Source organism: Molossus molossus, unplaced genomic scaffold (assembly GCF_014108415.1).
Source record: "Molossus molossus isolate mMolMol1 unplaced genomic scaffold, mMolMol1.p scaffold_m16_p_21, whole genome shotgun sequence".
Classification (NCBI taxonomy): domain Eukaryota; kingdom Metazoa; phylum Chordata; class Mammalia; order Chiroptera; family Molossidae; genus Molossus; species Molossus molossus.
Window position 1 is genome coordinate 15,458,644 of NW_023425357.1, and position 20,665 is coordinate 15,479,308.

The 20,665-nt window shown below is 47.7% G+C and overlaps 2 protein-coding genes across 2 annotated transcripts; both read right to left on the reverse strand.

The window, feature by feature from the left end:
• Positions 1–2,198: 2,198 nt before the first annotated feature.
• Positions 2,199–13,309, reverse strand: LOC118638658 (cytochrome c oxidase subunit 6B1). Its single transcript, XM_036274745.1, has 4 exons — positions 13,201–13,309; positions 11,265–11,381; positions 7,591–7,691; positions 2,199–2,387 (listed from the first exon to the last, which is right to left on the reverse strand). Exons 2-4 carry the CDS (start codon positions 11,368–11,370, stop codon positions 2,334–2,336), a joined length of 261 nt encoding a protein of 86 aa, XP_036130638.1. The 5' UTR covers positions 11,371–11,381; positions 13,201–13,309; the 3' UTR covers positions 2,199–2,333.
• A 3,351-nt stretch (positions 13,310–16,660) lies between these two features.
• On the reverse strand, positions 16,661–19,240 carry ETV2 (ETS variant transcription factor 2). The gene is made up of 4 exons (XM_036274727.1): positions 19,171–19,240; positions 18,961–19,038; positions 17,071–17,183; positions 16,661–16,861 (listed from the first exon to the last, which is right to left on the reverse strand). Exons 1-4 carry the CDS (start codon positions 19,238–19,240, stop codon positions 16,661–16,663), a joined length of 462 nt encoding a protein of 153 aa, XP_036130620.1.
• Positions 19,241–20,665: the final 1,425 nt, after the last annotated feature.

Sequence of the window (20,665 nt, forward strand, 5' to 3'; positions counted from 1 at the left end):
CCACAGTGGGTTATTTCAGCCTTGGTAAAGGAAATACTGCAATATGCAACAACACGGAAGAACCTGGAGGACGCTGTGCTAAGCGAAATAAGGCAGTCTCAGAAGGACAAATAGTGCACAATTCCACTTATGTGAGATATCTAAAAGAGTCAAACCCATTAAAGCTGCAAGTAGAATGGTGGTTGCCAAGGGTTGGGGGGAATGGGGTGATGCTAAACAATGGGCATAAACATTTCAGTTGTGTAGGATAGAGTTCTCGAGATCTGCTGTACATTGTGCCTATGTACAATGGTGTTGTACACCTAACAATCTACTAAGAGAGTAAATCTCATGTTAAATGTTTTTTTTTTTTTATCCTCACCTGAGGACATTTTTGCATTTATCTTCAGATAGAGTGGGAGGGAGAAACATTGATGTGAGAGAGACACATCGAGTGGTTGCCACTCACATGACCCCAACTGGGGCCGGGGACAAACTGCAACCGAGGTACGTGCCCTTAGCGGAAATCGAACTCAGGACTCTGGTCCGCAGGTTGACACTCTAACCAGAGCCAAACCGGCCAGGGCATATGAAAAATAAAAAAAAAATACGAAGACCCACCCCCGGCGCCACTCATGGGGGGCCCAAGTCCTTCTGATTGAGGAAAAAAAAAAAGACTGGGAGAAGGACATGTCCTTGGTGTGCCACAGCCTAGAAGGGAAACTGATGTGCTGGGAGCAACAATATTTAGAGAGCACTTCCAACAGCAAGGGCGCTGCGCTGAGCACTTCACAAATAGTATCAGGCCCTGTCCTAGGCACTTTACATGGAACCTCTCATTCAATCTGCAAAGCAGTCCCATGAGGAAGATGTCAGTTAACTCTACAGACGAGGAACTGACACAGAGAGGTGAAATAATCTGCCTAAGGTCTCACAGCTGGTAAATGGTGGAGCCTGAAGCTGAATGCAGACAGTGCCTACCCATAACCACTGCACTGCCTCTCTGTGTGTATACTGACCCTGTTAGAGCACCCCCCCTTTTTTCCAGCCAGAATATATTCATGTATTGTTAATTTCTTTTTTTTTTTATCCTCACCCGAGGATATTTTTTCCATTTTTTGTTCAGATAGAGCGGGAGGGAGAGAGAGGAAGAGAGAGAGAGAGAAACATCGATGTGAAGGGACACATTGAGTGGCTGCCACCCGCACGACCCAACCAGGGCCGGGGACTAACTGCAACCGAGGTACATGCCCTTAGCGGGAACCGAACCCGGGTCTCTCTGTACCGCAGGCCGACACTCCAACCGCTGAGCCAAACCGGCCAGGGCATGTATTGTTAATTTCTTAGGTGTAATAATAGTGTGATTATGTTTTAAAAAACACGTATAAGAGATACACATACTTATTTCTAAATAAACTATGATCTCTTAAGATTTACTTTAAAATTATCTAGAGGGGAGAAGGGAGTCATTAAAGATGAAACTGGTCATTTGTTGATAATTGTTGAAGCTAGGGAAGGTACACGTGTGTTTTTATTATACTATTTTCATTACCTAAGAAAAGTTTTAAAAATTATAGATAATTACGCCCTGGCCGGTTTGGCTCAGCGGTTGGAGCATTGGCCTGCGGACCAGAGAGTCCCAGGTTTGGTTCCCGCTAGGGGCATGTACCAAAAAAAACAAAACAAAACAAAAAACCTCACTACATTCCTATATACTAACAATAAAACTTCAGAAAAAGAAATGAAAATTATAGCCCTGGCCAGTTTGGCTCAGCGGTTAGAGCGTCCGCCTGCGGTCCGGAGAGGCCCGGGTTCGGTTCCCGCTAAGGGCATGTACCTCGGTTGCAGTTTGTCCCCGGCCCTGGTTGGTCATGCGGGTGGCAGCCACTCGATGTGTCCCTTTCACATCGATGTTTCCCTCTCTCTCTCTTCCTCTCTCTCCCTCCCACTCTGTCTGTACAAAAAATGGAAAAATGTCCTCGGATGAGGATTAAAAAAAAAAAAAGAAATGAAAATTATAGATAATTAAGGGAACATACAGATAAATTTTAGCACAAACGGGTTTAAGGCTATTTCATGTAATCATTCACTCTACTGTCTGGCACAGAGGATGTGGTCAAATTTTTATTTAAAAAAACTCATCTGAAGCCCCTCTTACTGGTCCAGGTACCATTTCCAACCCAGCTTTTTGCCCAATCATCCGACTCTTTTACACATACACAGTCTTACACTTTTCCAACAAGTATTTATTAGTTAAGCCATAATTCAGGATCCTAGGGTGGGATGTACCCAGGCCCCCCTTCACCTCCCTGGGAGAAGGATGGAGGACAGAGGACAGGTGAGGTGCAGCCAGCTCAGATCTTCCCAGGAAACGTGCCTTCTGCCCGGCGGTCATCCCATGCCGACACCTGGGGAAAGACAGCCAGGGTTACTCCCTTCCTCTGTGGGGAAACCAGGCGGGAGGACTTCTTTATCTTCCTCACTTTGCCCACCTGTTCACTTCCTCAGTCAGCCAACAAGTAACCCCAGTACCTACACTCTTCCAGGAGCTGGGGAACCAGCAGAGACCCAGAAAGATAAGAATCACTGTCCAGAATGAACTGACACAAGCTGAACCACTGAGGGGGTGGGGGGAGGAGAAGTAACATGTAGAAAAATCCCGGGCTCACTGCAGGATTGTCCCTGGAGAGACGTGTGAGGGACAATGCTTCAAGAGAGTGGCTATGCCCTGCGCAGGAACCCGAGTCAACACTCAACGAAGTTTGTCAGAATAAAGAAATACTAGGCAGCTGTGAAAAAGGTAAGGCTGATCTATGCTCCAGCACGAATGGATCTCCAAGACACAGTCAAGTGCAAAAAGCTGCCAAGTAGAATATAGTCGGACTAGCGCTGATCACACACACACACACACACACACACACACACACACACACACACATCCTACTGTTACCACTCCCCAGAAGTAATACTCTGCTTTTTGTGGAACCTCCTACAGGCAGTGAGAAACATATTCACTTTTTTACACACACACACACACACACATACACAAACACACAATTATGTGCTATATAGTAGAGGTAATGGATAAAAGCATGAATAAGGGAGACTGAATCTGAATACCCCCTCATCACTTCCTAGCTGTGTGAACTTGGGACTCAGTTTCCAATTCTGTAATACTGATAATACTACCTATTTCTGAGGATACTGATAATAGTACCTATTTCTTTCTGTTTTGTTTTTTTTTTTAGCATTTTTGTCTTTATATGATATAAAGCGCTTACAAGGTAGCTGGCCCACATAGTAAGTGCCCTGTATTTACCTACTTTACTTACATGCACATCACAGACACTCTGTACTTTATATATAGACTGGGCCATTATATAGATCATCCTGTAACTTGCTTTCCCCACAAGTCTCAGGGCTCTTTCTGTACTGCCATGTAGATCCAAGATAAATGTATCATTTCTCTAACTTGGGTTGTTTCTGGGTGTTCCCCATTACAAAAACCTGCAATGGACATCTTTGTATATGAACATTTTTGTAGTTGTCTAGAGTGTAATATTTTTCCATTTTGAAAAATATGCCACATCTAGCGTATGTATTTTTCCATTTTGAAATATTCTGCCATATTGACCCCAAAAGTGACTGGACCAGTCTGAGCAACCAACACTTAGCACTATCAATCTTTATCATTTTTGCTGTTTTAAGCTACATCTCCCTGAATGGGGATAAACATCTTTTCATGTTTGGGATTCACGTGGATTCCTTCATACTGGACTTGTATTATTTACAGTCCACTGTTCTCTTAAGTGTGAATTTCTCAGTTGCTGGGCTTACATTCCTATCCCCCTGTAAAATTAAAGGATCAGGCTGGTCTGGTCCTTTGGCAAATTACCCTTTGTGCAATAATCCCTCTTCATGGAAAGGAAACTAAGGAAACCATTCAAATGGAGGGGAAAGCCTGGCTGGTGTGGCTCAGTGGTTGAGCTTCAACCCATGCACCAAGAGGTCCCTGGTTCGATTCCCACTCAGGGCACACGCCCAGGTTGTGGGCCCAATCCCCGGCGGGGGGAGGGGCATGCAGGAGGCGGCCAATAGATGGTCTCTGTCATCGATGTTTCTCTCTCTCTCTCTCCCTTCCTCTCTAAAAAAATCAATAAAGCAAATGGAGGGGAAAACATATCTTGCATATCAAATATCATTTAAAGTAGTAAAAAAAAAAGAATGTGTCCAGACAAAGGGGAAGGGAACATGGGCTACCCAATAGTTGAGCATACTGCACTGATACGAAAATAGGAATGCAATGCATATTAAGGATAAAAAGCAAAATTCAATTAGTATCTAGAGTACGATCTGTATCTATATAAAAAGTACATAAAAAAAAACAAACACACATACATTGGCACACAGAAAAGGAAGTGGAAGATTTACACCAAATTCCTAAGGAGAGTTAATTTTAGGACTCAGAAGCAGTGACTAGGTTACATATAAATCTCTCATTTTGAAGATCCTACAAAAAGCCAATGCTATTTTTTGTGGGGAGAAACTAAAGATTTTTTTAAACCAGAAAAGAAAAGGTGGTTGGAAAAAAGTCTTAAATGCTCATATAGAAAAAAATGCTGGACTCCTGCCCCCACCCCTCCCAAAATATGCAGACTAAGATCAGAGACTGAAAAAGCCACACAGTGGGAAAAGCAGGAGGGGGGAAGGAGTGGGGAGGAGGGGGTCAATGGGGAAAAAGGGGGACATCTGTAATACTTTCAACAATAAAAAAAGAAAGAAAGAAAGAAAACACCTGGAGGATGTTATAATATTATTGGAGAGATCAGGAGGATTAGGAACATTTTTCTGCCCTTTCCTCTATTTTTAAGTTTCTGTGAATTTATTACATTGCTTATAAAAAACAAAAATAGCCCTGGCCGGTTTGGCTCAGCGGTTAGAGCGTCCGCCTGCGGTCCGGAGAGACCCGGGTTCGGTTCCCGCTAAGGGCATGTACCTCGGTTGCAGTTTGTCCCCGGCCCTGGTTGGTCGTGCGGGTGGCAGCCACTCGATGTGTCCCTTTCACATCGATGTTTCCCTTTCTCTCTCTTCCTCTCTCTCCGTCCCACTCTGTCTGTGCAAAAAATGGAAAAATGTCCTCGGGTGAGGATAAAAAAAAAAAAAAAAAAAAAAAACAGCAGCAATAATAAAACACTTATTTCTACTGCATCAGGTTTTTGAAATAAAGAAGCCAGGGCTGTGCGTACAAAAGGGCCTGTGCAGAGCACGTTTGTATCCAGCTCTAACAGGGCAGACACAACAGGCACCTGAGGCAACCGCACCATCTCATGCTCCCCAGGTAAGGGTGTGGGGCAGCATCAGGACCAAAGGCATGAACCTAGCACACTGGCCAGCATGTACCCAATGTAGGCCTCCTGAGGCTAAAGGAGGGATGGTAAGACATCAAAAAGGATGCTTAAAATACTGAAAAATTAAAACATAATCTCCATCAAAAGAGGGCCAGTTAAATAAAAGCATCTGTAAGTTATTAAAATGAATAAGGTAGATCTAAGCATTGTCATAAAAAAGGTTCCAAGACACACTGATAAGTCAAAGCAAGTCAGAACAGAACTGTATGAACCGTTCATACACAGAAAGTGCCACAGGCTTACGTATGATACATTCATATAGAGAAAAGGGAATCAATTAACAGTAGTTACGTCTGAGGACAGGGGTTAGAGAGAGAACACAAGAGGATTTCGACTATTTATTTTACTGTTCTGCTCACATTTGTTTTTGTTTTTAATCCTCACCCGAGGATACTCTTCCACTGATTTTCAGATAGAGTGGGAGGGAGGGAGGGAGGGAGGGAGGAGAGAGAGAGAAACATTGATGTGAGAGAGACACACTGATTGGCTGTCTCTTGCACAACCCAACCAGGGCCGAAGATTGAACTGCAACCAAGGTATGTGCCCTTGACCGGAACTGAACCTGCGACCCTTCGATCCACGGGCCAATGCTCCAACTGCTGAGCCGAACTGGTCAGGGCATATTTGTTTTTTTTAAATGAGCACTACTAAATACTTTTGCAATAGTATCCTATTTCAATTCCAAGACAAATGGTATTTCATTTTAATATCTCTTAAATCAGTATGCTTGATACATTCACTTCCAGTATTTAAGTAAAGATTTGAACATCTCTCAAGTTTCTTGTAGTTGATGGGGGCTTTGATTTGATGAAACAGAGTAATGTTAAACATAAACTCTTTATTATTGAAAAAGAATATAGCAGCCCTGGCTGGGTAGCTCAGTTGGTTAGAGCATCATTCCTATATGCCAAGGTTTCAGGTTCAGTCTGGTCAGGGCACATAAAAGAAGCAACCAATGAATGCGTAAGTAAGAGGAACAAATCTCAATCTCTCTCTCTCCCCCTCAAAATCAATCACTAAAATTAGCCCTGGCTGGTGTGGCTCAGTTGGTTGAGCATAGTCCCATGCACCAAAAGGTTGCCAGTTCATTTCCCAGCCAGGCACATGCCCAGGTTGCAGGCTCAGTCCCCAGTAGGGGGCGTGCAGGAGGCAGCTAACTGAGAGTTTCACTGCCTCTCTCCCTCTCCCTTCCCCCCTCTCTCAAATCAATAAAAACACATGAAAACAAACAGATTTTTAAAAATGTCAGTTTAAAATAAATATATAAATAATAAAAATAAATAAGTCAATAAAATAAAAAACAGGGTATAGCAGAGAGTATTAAATGGTGACTAAAGGTCTGGGCAGATCAGGGCAAAAAGGACTGCCTTCTCGTGTCCCTGTTTTTTAGAGATGTACACTGAGGTAAGGAAGAGCGAAATGACACGTCTGGGATTCGCTTCAAAATACTTCAGCAGCAAAGGAAAGACAAAAAAGAGGGATGAAGAAAATGTCAAAAAATCTTGACATAGCAAACAAACAAAAAAAAAAAGAGAAAAAAAAATCTTGACATTATTTAATTTGGGTAATGGGTATATTTGGTGGTCACTGAATTATTCTCTCTACTTTTATATTTGAAAATGTTCACAATAAAAAAGGACAGGAGCCCTGGCCGGTTTGGCTCAGCGGTTAGAGCGTCCGCCTGCGGTCCGGAGAGACCCGGGTTCAGTTCCCGCTAAGGGCATGTACCTCGGTTGCAGTTTGTCCCCGGCCCTGGTTGGTCGTGCGGGTGGCAGCCACTCGATGTGTCCCTTCACATCGATGTTTCTCTCTCTCTCTTCCTCTCTCTCCCTCCCACTCTATCTGAACAAAAAATTGAAAAATGTCCTCGGGTGAGGATTAAAAAAAAAAAAAGGACAGGATTTCACAAAATGGTGAGCTCCACAGGGACAGAGACCCGGCACTGAGTATGTATCCGTAGAGAACATGAGTGAGACGGACTTACAAGAAAACAGCTCTGGTCACCGTGGCTGAGAGCCCTGAGTTGTTGAGAGCATGGATGAAAGAAAAGGGAGGCAATTCTAGAAAGAAAAGGTCAAGTCCATGGACAGTGTGATGCTGTCTCCCCTTCACCTCTTGTAGCTGAGCTCCCGCCAAGTCTCCAAACTCCTCTCTCCTAAGACCCCACCCCAGCACCGCAAGGGCCCCAGCAGGAGTCACTTACCCAGGATATAGGGCAAAGGGATTTGTACACACGCCGGTACCATTCGCACACAGAGACATCACCCCCTTTAGCAGTCATTGCCTTCTCACAGCGGTGGAAGTCTGAAAAAGGGGTTCAGGGTCAGCCAAGACAAACGGCTAAAACACAATTTGAACAAAACTCAGAAATACTTTTTACCTCACACGTTACACACACACACACTCTTCACAAAAAACATATACCCTTACAAGTGTACTAAAAAAGGCTAGATATACCTAACTAAACTGACTTTGGAACCTCTAGAGAACTGCTGTTGAACTTGAAAACTCTGGGGCCAGGACTGATGGGGCAATATGAGGGGCGTGTGTAGGGATTATGGAAATCCAGAACCAGGGCAAGGGAAGGGGAAGGCAGCCTTTTTTTTTTTTTTAATTTATTTTTGTTACAGATGTTTCTTTTTCCCCACACTGACTCCCTCTTCCCTATCCTCCTCCCACCCTGTCCCTAGTTTTGTTGTCTATGTCCATCGGGGAAGACAGTCTTGATGCTAAGATGCTGAAGTCTGAGAGAGAGACAGGAGTGGGTTAATCTGACTTTTAAAAGTAATCAACCGGGCCGGTGTGGTTCAGTGGATTGAGCGTGGTTCCATGGACTAAGAGGTCCCAGCTCAATTTCCAGTCAGAAAACATACCTGGGTTGCAGGCATGATCCCCAGTAAGGGGCGTGCAGAAGGCAACTGATCAATGTTTCTCTCACATGGATGTTTCTCTCTCTCCATTCCTCTCTCTCTAAAAAAAAAATCAATAAAAGTATATTTAAAAGGCCCTGGCTGGTTTTGCTCAGTGGTTAGAGCATTGGCCTGCGGTCCTGAGAGACCTGGGTTCGGTTCCTGCTAGGGGCGTGTGCCTCGGTGGCGGTTTGTCCCTGGCCCTGGTTGGTCGGGCGGGTGGCAGCCACTCTATGTGTCCCTTTCACGTCGATGCTTCTTTCTCTCTCTCTCCCTCCCACTCTACCTGAAAAAGAAATGGAAAAATGTCCTTGGGTGAGGATTTAAAAAAAAAAAAAAAAAGTATATTTAAAAGAATCAAAATCGCCCTGGCCAGTTTGGCTCAGCGGTTAGAGCGTCGGCCTGCGGTCCAGAGAGACCCCAGTTCGGGTCCCGCTAAGGGCACGTACCTGGCTGTAGTTAGTCCCCAGTCCTGGTTGGTTGTATGGGTGGCAACCACTCGATGTGTCCCTTTCACATCGATGTTTCTCTCTCTCTCTCTCTCTTCTCTCTCTCCCTCCCACTCTATCTGAACAAAAAAATGGAAAAATGTCCTCGGGTGAGGATAAAAAAATAAAAGAATCAAAATGAATGAATGAATGAATAAAAGTAATTAGCCCTGCTGTTGTGGCTCAGTGGCTGAGCATAGGCCCATGCACCCATAGGTCACTGGTTCAATTCCTGGTCAAAGCACATGACCAGGTTGCAGGTTTGATACCCAGTAGAGGGCATACGGGAAACAGCTGATCAATGTTTCTCACTCACATGGGTGTTTCTCTCTCAATCTTCCCTTCTCTTTAAAATCAATAAAAACATATTTTTAAAAAAAGTTTTTAAAAAGCTGGCCGGTGTGGCTCAGTGGTTGAGCGCTGACCCATGCACTGGGAGGTTGCAGGTTCGATTCCCGGTCAAGGCACATGCCCAGGTTGTGGGCCCGATCCCCAGTGAGGGGCATGCAAGAGGCAGCCAATCGATGTTCTCTCAATGTTTCCATCTCTCTTTCTAAACCATAAAGAAAAAAAAAAAAGTTTTAAAAAAGCAAGCAATCGCACAGCCAGTGTGGCTCAGTGGTTGAGCGTCGACCTGTGCACCAGGAGGTCACTGGTTTGATTCCCGGTCAGGGCACATGCCCAAGTTTCAGGCTCGATCCCCAGTCAAGGGTGGGCAGGAGGTGGCCAATTGATGTTCTCTCTCATCTTCTCTCTGTCTTTCCTTTCTTCTCTCTCTAAAAATCAATAAAGGAAAAAAAAAGTAAGCAATTAATTAGCCTTGCCAGGATAGCTCAGTTGGTTAGAACATTGACCTGATACACCAAGTTTTTGGGTTTGATCCCCAGTCAGGGCACATACAAGAATCAACCAATGGGCCCTGGGCCGGTTTGGCTCAGCGGTTAGAGCATCAGCTTGTGGTCCACAGAGACCCGGGTTTGGTTCCCGCTAAGGGCATGTACCTTGGCTGCAGTTTATCCCCGGCCCTGGTTGGTCGTGTGGGTGGCGGCCACTTGATGTGTCCCTTTCACATCGATGTTTCTCTCTCTTCCTCTCTCTCCTTCCCGCTCTGAGTAAAAAATGGAAAAATGTCCTCGGGTGAGGAAAAAAAAAAAAAAAAAATCAACCAATGGCCCTGGCCGGTTTGGCTCAGCAGTTAGAGCGTTGGCCTGCGATCCAGAGAGACCCAGGTTCAATTCCCGCTAATGGCATGTACCTCGGTTGCAGTTTGTCCCCAGCCCTGGTTGGGTCGTGCGGGTGGCAACCACTCGATGTGTCCCTTTCACGTCTATGTTTCTCTCTCTCTCTCTCTCTCCCTCCCACTCTATCTGAACAAAAAATGGAAAAATGTCCTCAGGTGAGGATTAAAAAATAAATAAATTAAAAAAAAAAAAAAAAGAATCAACCAATGAATACATAAGTGAAAAAACAAATCAATATTTCTCTCTCAAATAAATGAGTAGACAAATAAGTAAATGTAAGCAATTAATTTTTTAAAAAATCATCCAAGTATTCTACTTCTAAGCACATTCCCTAGAGAGAAAAGCATTCACGTGGACATCAAATTACATCAAAAGGAATGTATATAGCAGCATTATTCATAAGAGCCCCAAACTGGAAACCACACAAGTGTCCATGAATAAACTGTGGAAAACTTTATGGCAATGAAAACGAACAAACTACATGTCACAGCACAGCTGGATGTTCAAAACCGTTGATTTAAAAAATCCAAAAAACAAAGTTCACAAAGAGGCAAACCTAATCATGATGAGAAAACCAAAATGTGATCGCCTTAAGTCAGTGGGTCACATCTCTACTGGGGGAGAGTAGGGTGTTGTGTTCAATGCAGGCTCTGCAGTAGGCAGGGGAGTTCAGAGTTCAGGCGATATCTACTTTTTTATCCAGGTTATAGTTACACAGGGTTTACTTTAGAATTATTCATTTAGCTATACATTATGTTTTCTGTACTTCCTGTATGTATGTTCCATCTCTCTCGCTCACACACACACACACACACACACACACACACAAATCTTTTTTTTTTTTCTCATTGATTTTTAGAGACAAAGACAGAGAGAGGGAATGAGGGAGCAACATCAATTTGTTCCACTTGCTTATGCATTCATTGATTGCTTCTTATATGTGCTCTGACCAGGAATCAAACCCACAAACATGGCATATTGGGATGAAACTCTAACCAACCGAGCTACGCAGGCAGGGCCTCAAATAAATCTTTAAAAAAAGAAATCATTGTAGAAACCAAAGGTTATGATACTGGCTCGGATCTTGAACACAGTTGATGATAAGCAGCTGTAAGGTAGGATGTCCAAAAATAAAAAAGGCCCGAAATTCATGGGTCCCCAAGGAGAAAAGAGGTGAGTAACTTCAGGTGTGGGAGCAGGGGATGATCTGCATTCCCCCGACCACCATACCCTGCTTACCCAGGTAATTCTGCCAACAGTTCCTGGTCTGGTTCTGGTTGGGGAAACGGCTGTCAAAAGGAGCAGTCCGGTAGTTCTTGATTTTGGTCTTGATGTCTTCTGCCATGTTGCTGACTCCTGGAGGCAAAGAGAATGGTATTAGCAGGGGTTCTATGGGGCCTGAACCTGGGCATGCCAGCCCAGCCAGGCCCAACATGGGCCCAGATACAGAAGATGGGCTGTATCTGAGCCTACCTGCTTCCTCTCAACATGCACACAAAGGTGAAGGACAGGGCAAATCTATACATCTAACTGTGGAAGTCACAGCAAGGTTGGGAGGGAGGATCAACTCCTTGGTAAAATCAGGCCTCATCTGTCACAAAATAACACTAACACTTATTGAGTGCTTACCACAGGCCAGGTGCTGTCCAATACTCTTACAGCTTTACTCCTACAGCCAGTCTAATAAAAGGTAAGAACTATCACTGTTTCTCAGACAAGGGACAACCAGTGTCTAAATGATTTCTCAAGGTCATAAGCATACAAGTGGTGGAGCTGCACTCAATCACTGACATAATGTACAATGCAAAGGTTTTTATTTTCATTTATTTATTTTTTATCCTCACCCGAGGACATTTTTTGATATTTTGTTCATAAAGTGGGAGGGAGGGAGAGAGAGAAACATCGACGTGAAAGGGACACATCGAGTGGTCACCACCCGCACGACCCAATCAGGCCCGGGGACAAAATGCAACCAAGGTACATGACCTTAGTGGGAACCGAACCCAGGTCTCTCTGGACCGCAGGCCGACGCTCTAACCGCTGAGCCAAACCGGCCAGGGCAATGCAAAGGTTTTTAATGTTTTTGGTGCCATGAACTCTGCAGAAGGGTCTAGTGATCCCTTTCTCAGAACATGTTTAAATGCATTATGAAATTGCACAGGCTCACAAAAATAACCAGTTATATGTAGCTGAGGATTTATTCATTTTGAAGTCGTGGGTAAAAAATATTTTGTACTATCTGCAACCATAATGTAGTATAAGATGACCTGTGATTTTGATTGCTGACAAAGTCACAGATGCTGCCAATTCTCCTGAGGTTGCTGCCTCCATGCCTAACTGAAGCAAATGCTACATTTCAATTGGAGATTAGTAAAAATACAGATACAATTCTCCTCTGTTGGAGTACTAGAACTCCTTGAATGCTCCATTTTCTGTGGACCCAGGGTTAAAAACCTCTGCCACAATGTCTCTTATGAGGTGACACCCAGTTTTCACCAGGGAATCTGGGGGAAGCTGCCTCAATTCCAGCAATTTCGAGGAGTCGTGGGTTTACACTGAGGTGCGCAAGCCAGCGTTAAATGGAAGCGATCCAAGGTAGTGGTGGGGATCTGGGACACCAGAGTAGTCTGGGGGAAGGCGTAGGGAAGTGGGGAAGGGGTTGAACACCAGCCGCTGGGACACAGGCGCGGTTGCAATAGTAATTTGGGGCAAGATCTTGACCTGCTATCTGGGAGTGGGGGTGGATTCGGATGACACGGGGGAGGGGGAGAGGAGGGTCCACACACTAGGGAGCCAGCCTGCGGCCCAGGCAAGCCGCGGGGAGCCACGCCTGCGGCCCGATGACTGAGGGCACCGCAGTCCAAACCACTGAGTCCAATTCCTGGCCGCTGGCTAAGCAGCTTAGTATCTCTGAGCCTCAGATGCCTCACTGTCAAAAGGGACAACCACAGGCTGAGGGGAGGACTAAATGAATTAATATAAGTCACCTGGTATATTGCCTGGCATTAAGGAAGAATAAAATCATTGTTAGCTTTGACTACTAACACAAGACCCCAGGGCCCCCGGGAGGCCGAACGCCGCCGGCCGGAAACCTCACCTCGTTCTCGGGGAAGCTAGGGTCCGGCTCCTCAGCCCCCAGGATGGGATCCCGGGTTCCGGAACCCTCCACACTCACCTAAAGACGCCCCTGAAGCGGCTCGCAGCTCAATGTGACCCTCAGCAAAGACGCCTCGGTCGGACCGGAAGCGGAATTAAGACAGACCGGAAGCCGGGCAGGGTATAAGTGAGTCTTCCACCCAGCTAGAGCGCCCTCGGGGAGGCGGTCCCTGAGGCCAGTAAGGCTACGCCCATTCAGGAGAACTCCAATCTTCTATTGGGCTAAATAGCCGTTCATCATCACTCCGGCCCAATCAAGAGCTTGCGTAGCATTAGAGGGGTTTCGAGCTGGGACTTGGGACACCAACTTGTTACAGGTTCTCATCGCTTCCTTAGCTTTGCCTGGAGAAAGAAATTTTGTCTGGATCCTGGTGCTGGCTCGAGACTGGGCCTGGGGAAATACCCAAGCGGAAGTACTCTTATTCGTGCAAGTATTTATTGAATGCCAGGTACTTCTGTAAGGGTTGGGGATGCGTCGCTGGACGAAAGACCGCAATCCATACCCTCATTATGATTATTAGGAGGCCCATTGTTAGGGTATTGAAGAAGAACCAGCCTTTCTCCCAGGGTCATTTGTCAAGTGAAGAGGAATGCCCAGCCCTGGCCGGTTTGGCTCAGCGGTTGGAGCCTCGGCCTGCAAACCAGAGTCTCGGGTTCGGTTCCTGCAGGTACCAAAAAACAAAGAACAAACAAACAAAACAACAACAACAAAGAGGAATGCCCAGGTTCCACCTCTAAACCCCAGAAAGATTTGGGTGGCTGAGGACTCAGAAATAAGTCCTGCATCACGGAGAAGAGGGATTAAGAGTTAGCCTGGCTGGTGTGGCTCAGTGGTTGAGTGTTGACCCATGCACCAAGAGGTCACCGGTTCAATTCCCTGTCAGGGCACATGCCCAGGTTGTGGGCCAAATCCCCAGTGGGGGAATTGCAGGAGACGGCCAACGATGTTCTTCTCATTGATGTTTCTATCTCCCTCTCCCTTCTGCTCTAAAATCAATAAAGAAAAATTATTTAAAAAAAGAAAAGAGTTAAAGCTTTGGTTCTGTGAAGGATCTGGCAGAAATCAGTCCTTCTCGGAAAATGGCGACTCTGTTCACACCCCATAGCTGATCTATCAAGAAATTATGTTGACTATCTTTAAAAATATGCTCAGAATCTTCTGACCTCTGGTTTGAGCCACCAGTACCTCCAGCCTGGACTATTACAGTAGCCCACTGCCTGGCCTCCTTGCTTTCCTGCTGCCCTCCACAATCAGTCCACTCAGCCAGAGGAACCCTGCTAACACCTCAGTCAGATCACTTCACTTCCTTAGCCTGGAACCCCACCCTGGTGTCTGGTCTGACTTAATCTAAAGTGAAAGTCCTTACAAATGACCTACATAGTTGGGCCCCCGTTATACTCTTATCTCTGTAAAAACTGATTAAGGAAACCTTATTCAAAATGGAGCTGGGAAGCCTTGAAGGGAGAGCTCTCATGCACTGTACCATCTGTTGCAACATGCATAATGAAAAAGAAAGATAAGAATTAAGGCCTGGCTGGTTTTGCTCAGTGGTTAGATCGTTGGCCCATGGACCAAAGGGTTGTGCATTTAATTCCCAATCAAGGGCACATACCTGGGTTGCAGGTTCAATCCCTAGCCCCAGTAGTCTCCTATGGAAGGCAACTAATCTCTCTTTCTCTTTCGCCCCCTCCCTCCCCTCTATCTAAAAATCAATGGAAAAATATCCTCAGGTGAGGATTAACCCCCCTTCCCCCACAAAGAATTATTTTAACAAGGTCTGTTTTGCAACTTCCTGTCTTTAGTGATAATAAGAATGTTACTTTTCATCTGGTTCAAAGGAGGACATTTTTCACATGGGACTTTTATCTCCTGCTAAAAAAAAAAAAGATCCCCAACAACACACTAGCCACCGCTTGCAGCCAATGAGAAACCACTGCAACCTCAAACTCTTGTTGTCCTCCAATGGATTTTTGTTCTAAACAACCCTCCCTAAGTTCCTCCTAAAATCTAATAAAAACTGACCCTTATCTCTTTGGACTTGCCTATAGCTTGCTCCAGTTTGCCTGTCCTGAATTCAGTTCCTCTACTATTCCTGAATAAACTCATTTTTTTGGAGCTTGCCTCAGTTTACCTCTTTAAGTCAACATCTCCTACCCGTCTTCTCACTCTCACTGCTCCAGCCTGGGAGCTGGCCATCTCAAAGGTCCTTTAACATGTGGACTGGCTTTCTCCAAAGGGCCCTTTGCACTTGTTGTCCCCTTTGGCCTGAAATACTCTTCCCACAGATGGCTCCCTGCCTCACCTCCTTCAGTTTTTTGCTCAGATGCCACCTTCTCAGTGAGCCCTTCTCAGACCAAATATTTGAAGTTGCCATCTTGTCAGCTTCTAACTCCCTTCGCTACTTTATTTCTCCATAGCACTTACCTTCTCAGATACGATATCCTCCCTTTTATTGTTTACCTTCTTTTGTCTTCCTCAGTATAATAGACGATCATAAAGGAGCAAATTTTGTCTTATTCACAATTGTATCTCCAGCACTTAAAATAGCACTGGCAGCCCAGCGGTGTGGCTCAGTGGTTGAGCATTGACCCATGCACCAAGAGGTCGCCGGTTTGATTCCCGGTCAGGGCACATGTCCAGGTTGTGGGCCCGATCCCCATTGGGGGGCATACAGGAGGCAGCCAATTGATGTTCTCTCTCATTGATGTTTCTCTTCCTCTCCCTTCCTTTCTCTAACATCAATTTAAAAAAAAAAAGTTTTTTTTAAAGCACCTGTCACCTAGGAGGTGCTCTATGAATATTTGTTGAAGGAGTGAATTTCTTGTGTGAAAAAAGTGCCTATTGGGGACTGGATGAAGGAGCTGTGTGAAGGAGAACTGCTTTCATGCTCCTCTTGGTCTGTCCTCCAAAGCCTCCCATATACTGTGTTGAGTAGAGTGCCCAGGCCTTATTGGATCAGAGGCTTCTTACACATTCTGTGTCCATCAATATTGTGATTATTTGTGGAACTACCTCTTTACATGCCTTTATTCACTCCCTTCAATGAGATCTTCCTAAAGCCCAAATTCTTTCCCTGCTTAATCCCTCTATGATCTCAGGACAAAACCCAGGCTTCTTAGCATGGCCCCACAGAACCTTTGTGAACTGACCCAGGGTCCCCTCTTCAACCACAGTGATATTTTAGTTCATTGAACAGTGCTGTGAGATCTTCTACCTCTGCTCATGCTGTTTCTTCTGCCTGGAACCTTCTTTGCCTGATTTCTCGAATCAGCTGTTTTTTTCCTCCCGGAAACCTTTTCTGACCTCCTCTTCCCCTAAGGGTCTGTTTGGGTCATGGTGTGGCTTAGGATCACACAGGTGGGGAGAGGGTTGGGTGGGTGAGAGGGTACACACAGCCTCCCCAGCAGGGCTAGGAGTCTAGTCAGTTATCATTGAGAAGGATGCAGACAGCACACGAAGGAGGTTTGACTGGGTATTTTTATTGGATTGCGGCCCCCTGTTGGACGCCAGCGGGGTCCGTATAAGCTAGGCCCGGCACGCAGCCCCCGAAGCGGTACGTGTACTTGCGCCCACCGCTCTTGCGCACGATGTCTCGACGATAATAGTAACGCAGGCCTCGGCTCAGCTTCTCGTAATTCATTCCAGGCTTCCTCTTGCGCTCGCCCCACAGTCGCGCCACCTAGGGGGAAGGCCGGGCTGAGTCCGAGAAGGTGGGAGCCGGAAGGTTTAGCAATAGTGGGCGGGCGGGGTGCAGGGTGCGGAGTTCAGTGGGGTTGAGGTGAGGATGCAGCTGGGGCAGGGCAAAAGGCTAAGCAAAATGAATGGTCAGGCTAAGTTGAACAAGAGGAGACTGGGGCCCGACTCTCTGGGTCAGGGGAGCTGCCCCACCTCTTTGGGGTCACACAGCTGGAACTCGAGGCTGTTGCCAGTCCAGCGGATGCAGCTGCTACGCGCGGTGTCTTGGAGCAGCTCCAGGAGGAACTGCCACAGCTGAATGGGACCTGCAGGGTGGAGGCAGGTGAACACTCAGGTTTTCTGGCCCTGGTCCCTGTCATGTCGATGGCTCAGGAGTCCAGACTCCCTCACCCCACAGGTCCAAGGGTCCAGACGGATCCCCTTCTCGTCGGGGACCAGCGAGTCCGAATCCTTCCACATAAAGGACCTAACCTAAGAGTCGGCCTCGGGGACCCAGTCATCGGGCCCCCATCTCAGAGATTTAGGAGTTTGGCTGCCTCGGACACCTGGTCATCCAGACCCATGTCTTCCCTCTCACCTAGTTCAGGAGCCTAGGTCCTCTCCCTTTGCTCTCTAGGGATACAACCAGGGACTTTAAAAAAAATTTTTTTTAAATTGATTTTAGAGAGCGAGAGGAAGGGAGAGGGAGAAACATCTGTCCATGAGAGAGAACATCAATTGGCTGCCTCCTGCATGCCCCCCACTGGGGACTGGCCCACAACCTGGGCATGTGCCCTGACTGGGAACCGAACCTCTTAGTGCAGAGTCCACGCTCAACCACTGAGCCACACCAGCGGGGAGACAACCAGGGTCTTAATCCTCCGCTCCCTTAGGGCTCAGGAGTGAGAGCTACGGCGGCCTCCCCTCTCCAGTTTAGGTACTTAAGTCCGGCCCCCTCGCCATCCGTTTCCAGGGCCCCACCCCTTGGGCGCCTAGGCCCCGCCTCGATAGACTCGGTCATCGCTCCCTCCGGACCCAGTCTCGCGGACCTCTCACCTCGGTGGTTAGTTCTGGGGTAACGAGCCAGAGTTGCACGGTCCGACTGCTGCTTCGGTTCGGAGGAAGTGGTGAGATCTGAACGCTGGTACTCCTTGGAAGAGCTGGTGCAGTCCGTGTGCAGCCCCGAGTCCCAGGAGGTGGGGTAGTTCGAGGCCCCAGGCCCGCCCCAGGAAATGATCGAGTCGGCGCCCCACTCCGGGCAGAGGCCCTTGCTCCAGTGTTCGGCGCCGTCGGAGCCAGTAGGACGGTCCCAGCTGGTGGAGCTGGCTGGGGCTGGGGCGCAGGACCACGAGTTGGTCTCTCCCGTGGAGGCGGTGGTGTTCTGGTCGGCGACCCCTAAAGACCCAGCGAAGAGGGCGGGTCCCAGGGCCGGCGAGACTCGGCTCCAAGCATCCCAGTCGGTGCACCCCAGTTGTGCCCAGTCTCCTGACCACGGAGGAGCCTGAGAGGCATGCTCTGTGAGGAGGAACAGACCCCAAGTGAGGGGAGCCCAGGTGTCCCGCTCCCCGGCCCCCTTGGGAGTTCTAGAAGTTGAAGCCCTGGGCCCTGGCGCCGGAGGCCCCTGGCTCTGGGATCTGGGCCAGGCCACCTGGAGGACACAGGTGTCCACAGCCCTATCTCCGTTCTCCCTCAAACATCAGGGAGGCTAAACTTCAACCACGGTGGAAGACCCCAGACTCCCCCTGCTCTGCCTCTCCGCAGAAACTCACCCGTCCCCCGTGGAGTTTCTGGGTGCGGTGACTCGGAGCTCCAGTCCGGCCCTGGGAGTCCTGCGAGGCATAAAAATGTAGCTGAGTTTAGAGAAGGGTGTGAACAACCACTGGAGAACCACTAGTCTTTATTTGTCAGGCACCCAGAGTCATTATTCCGTCCTGCCTCTACTCACTCAGACCTGGGACTCTGGACCTCAACCCGCTCCTCCTTCAACCTCAGGAGTCCAAGCCGGCAGTCCTTCCCCCACTAAACCCCAGGAGTCCAGGCACACCCCCTTCCTCCCTCAGAACAAACCTGCCCCAGCACGCAGGGGTTCCAGCTCATAAACACCTTTCCAGCAGGTGTCCTCCGTCGGCATGTCCCCTTGGAGAGCCACTTCGGGGAAATAGAAGCCGAGCTCAGCTCCTTCTGCAGGCAATCAGGAGGTTAGGGCTGGTCAGGGTCCGTGGAGGCCCCCACACCTGGGCACCCCCTACACACACACACACACACACACACACACACACACACACACACGCTGTTTCAACCCCAGCAGCATACCCAGCCTTGACAGCCTGTTCCCCAGGGGCACTTCCTGTGGTGATGCTTCATCCCAGTTCCACAAATCCATGGATGCTCCTTGTGAATATTCTGGGTAGGGGGGAAAAAAACACTGGGTGAGCTGGTGACACTTAGGGACCCTGCAGTCTGGGCCCCAGCCCTTGCTTCCCTCAGATCCAGTGGTCCAGGCCTCTGCTCCCTTCTTCCCCAGGACTCTGGAGTCTTGGCCTCCAGTGCCTTTTTCTCTCAGACCACGAGTGGGGACCTCAGCTCTCCTTTTCCTAAGACCCAGGAGTCCAGGCCCCCAGACCTCCAGGCCCCAGTTCATGGCTCACCTCTGTCAGGTTCCTCTGCCCCCAGCTGGGGGTCTCAGCCCCATTTCATACCATGCGTCCCCTCCCCTAGGGGCCTGGGCGGGGGGGGAATTTTCCAAGACGTCAGAGCTGGGGGTCGAAGCTAGGGTCGAGTTGCAGGGGGCTGGGGCGGGGTTGAGCTACACCCCCCCTCACCCCTGACCCCAGGGGTGGCTGCCTGACTCCTGGTAGCTGGGGCTGTCCTGCTGTAGGGGTGGCTTGGACTTGGACAGGAACTTGGGGAGCAGCAGGCTGGGTGACAGGAGGTGCAGGGGATTTCTGGGGTGATGGGAGTAGGGCAAGGGGCTTGGTGGACAAGTTCTCTGTCTTGGGGACTTGATCCTGTGACATGGGTGGTGGTTGTGGGGAGGAGGGTCTGGGTACAGCTGGGCAGCTCCAGGCTTATCTGCAACAGGAAGGGGGATTTCCGGCCAGACCCTTGGTGTGCCTACGTCACAATTCACAGGGGGACTGAGGGGGATGGGGATGGGGGTGTGTGTTTCAACCAGACTTTGAGTTCTCTCCCTCCCAGGGCTTTGAGAACATTCTGGGGCTGCTCTGGAGGAACATCAATCATGATAACAATAGTATCAGCAAAATAAACAATAACAAGTTAATAGCTAACATTCACTGAGGGCTCATTGCATGCCACTAACAGTGCCATGGGCCTTCGTTTAATTTTATGAGCTAGGCACTAGCCTTATCTCCATTTTATGAAAGAGGAAATTGAGGCAGGCTTCCTCCCCCTTTTCTTCATCTCCAGAATCCGTGCCCTTGCATGCTATAATAGTTTGGGACAAATGGGACATTTGAGTGTAAACTGAGTATAAGATACAGAATTACTAATTTTCTAGATGTGATAATGGTATCATGATATGAAAGATGTCTCTGTGATGAAATGAACACTGAGATTTAGAGATGAAGTACTATGTCTGTAACTTGCTTCAAGTGATCCCCATGTTTTTGAGCCTCTCTCTCCTGCGCATCTCCAGTCCCACTGTGCTGCCTTACGGTTCTCACTTCTCTTCATCTCCCCCCCTCCTCCATTTTTGTCCATCTGTCTCAACCCATGATGGATCTCTCTCTCTCTGTCCTCAGAAGACTGAAATGCCCACTTTAAACCCTGCTTTCTGGCATCATTC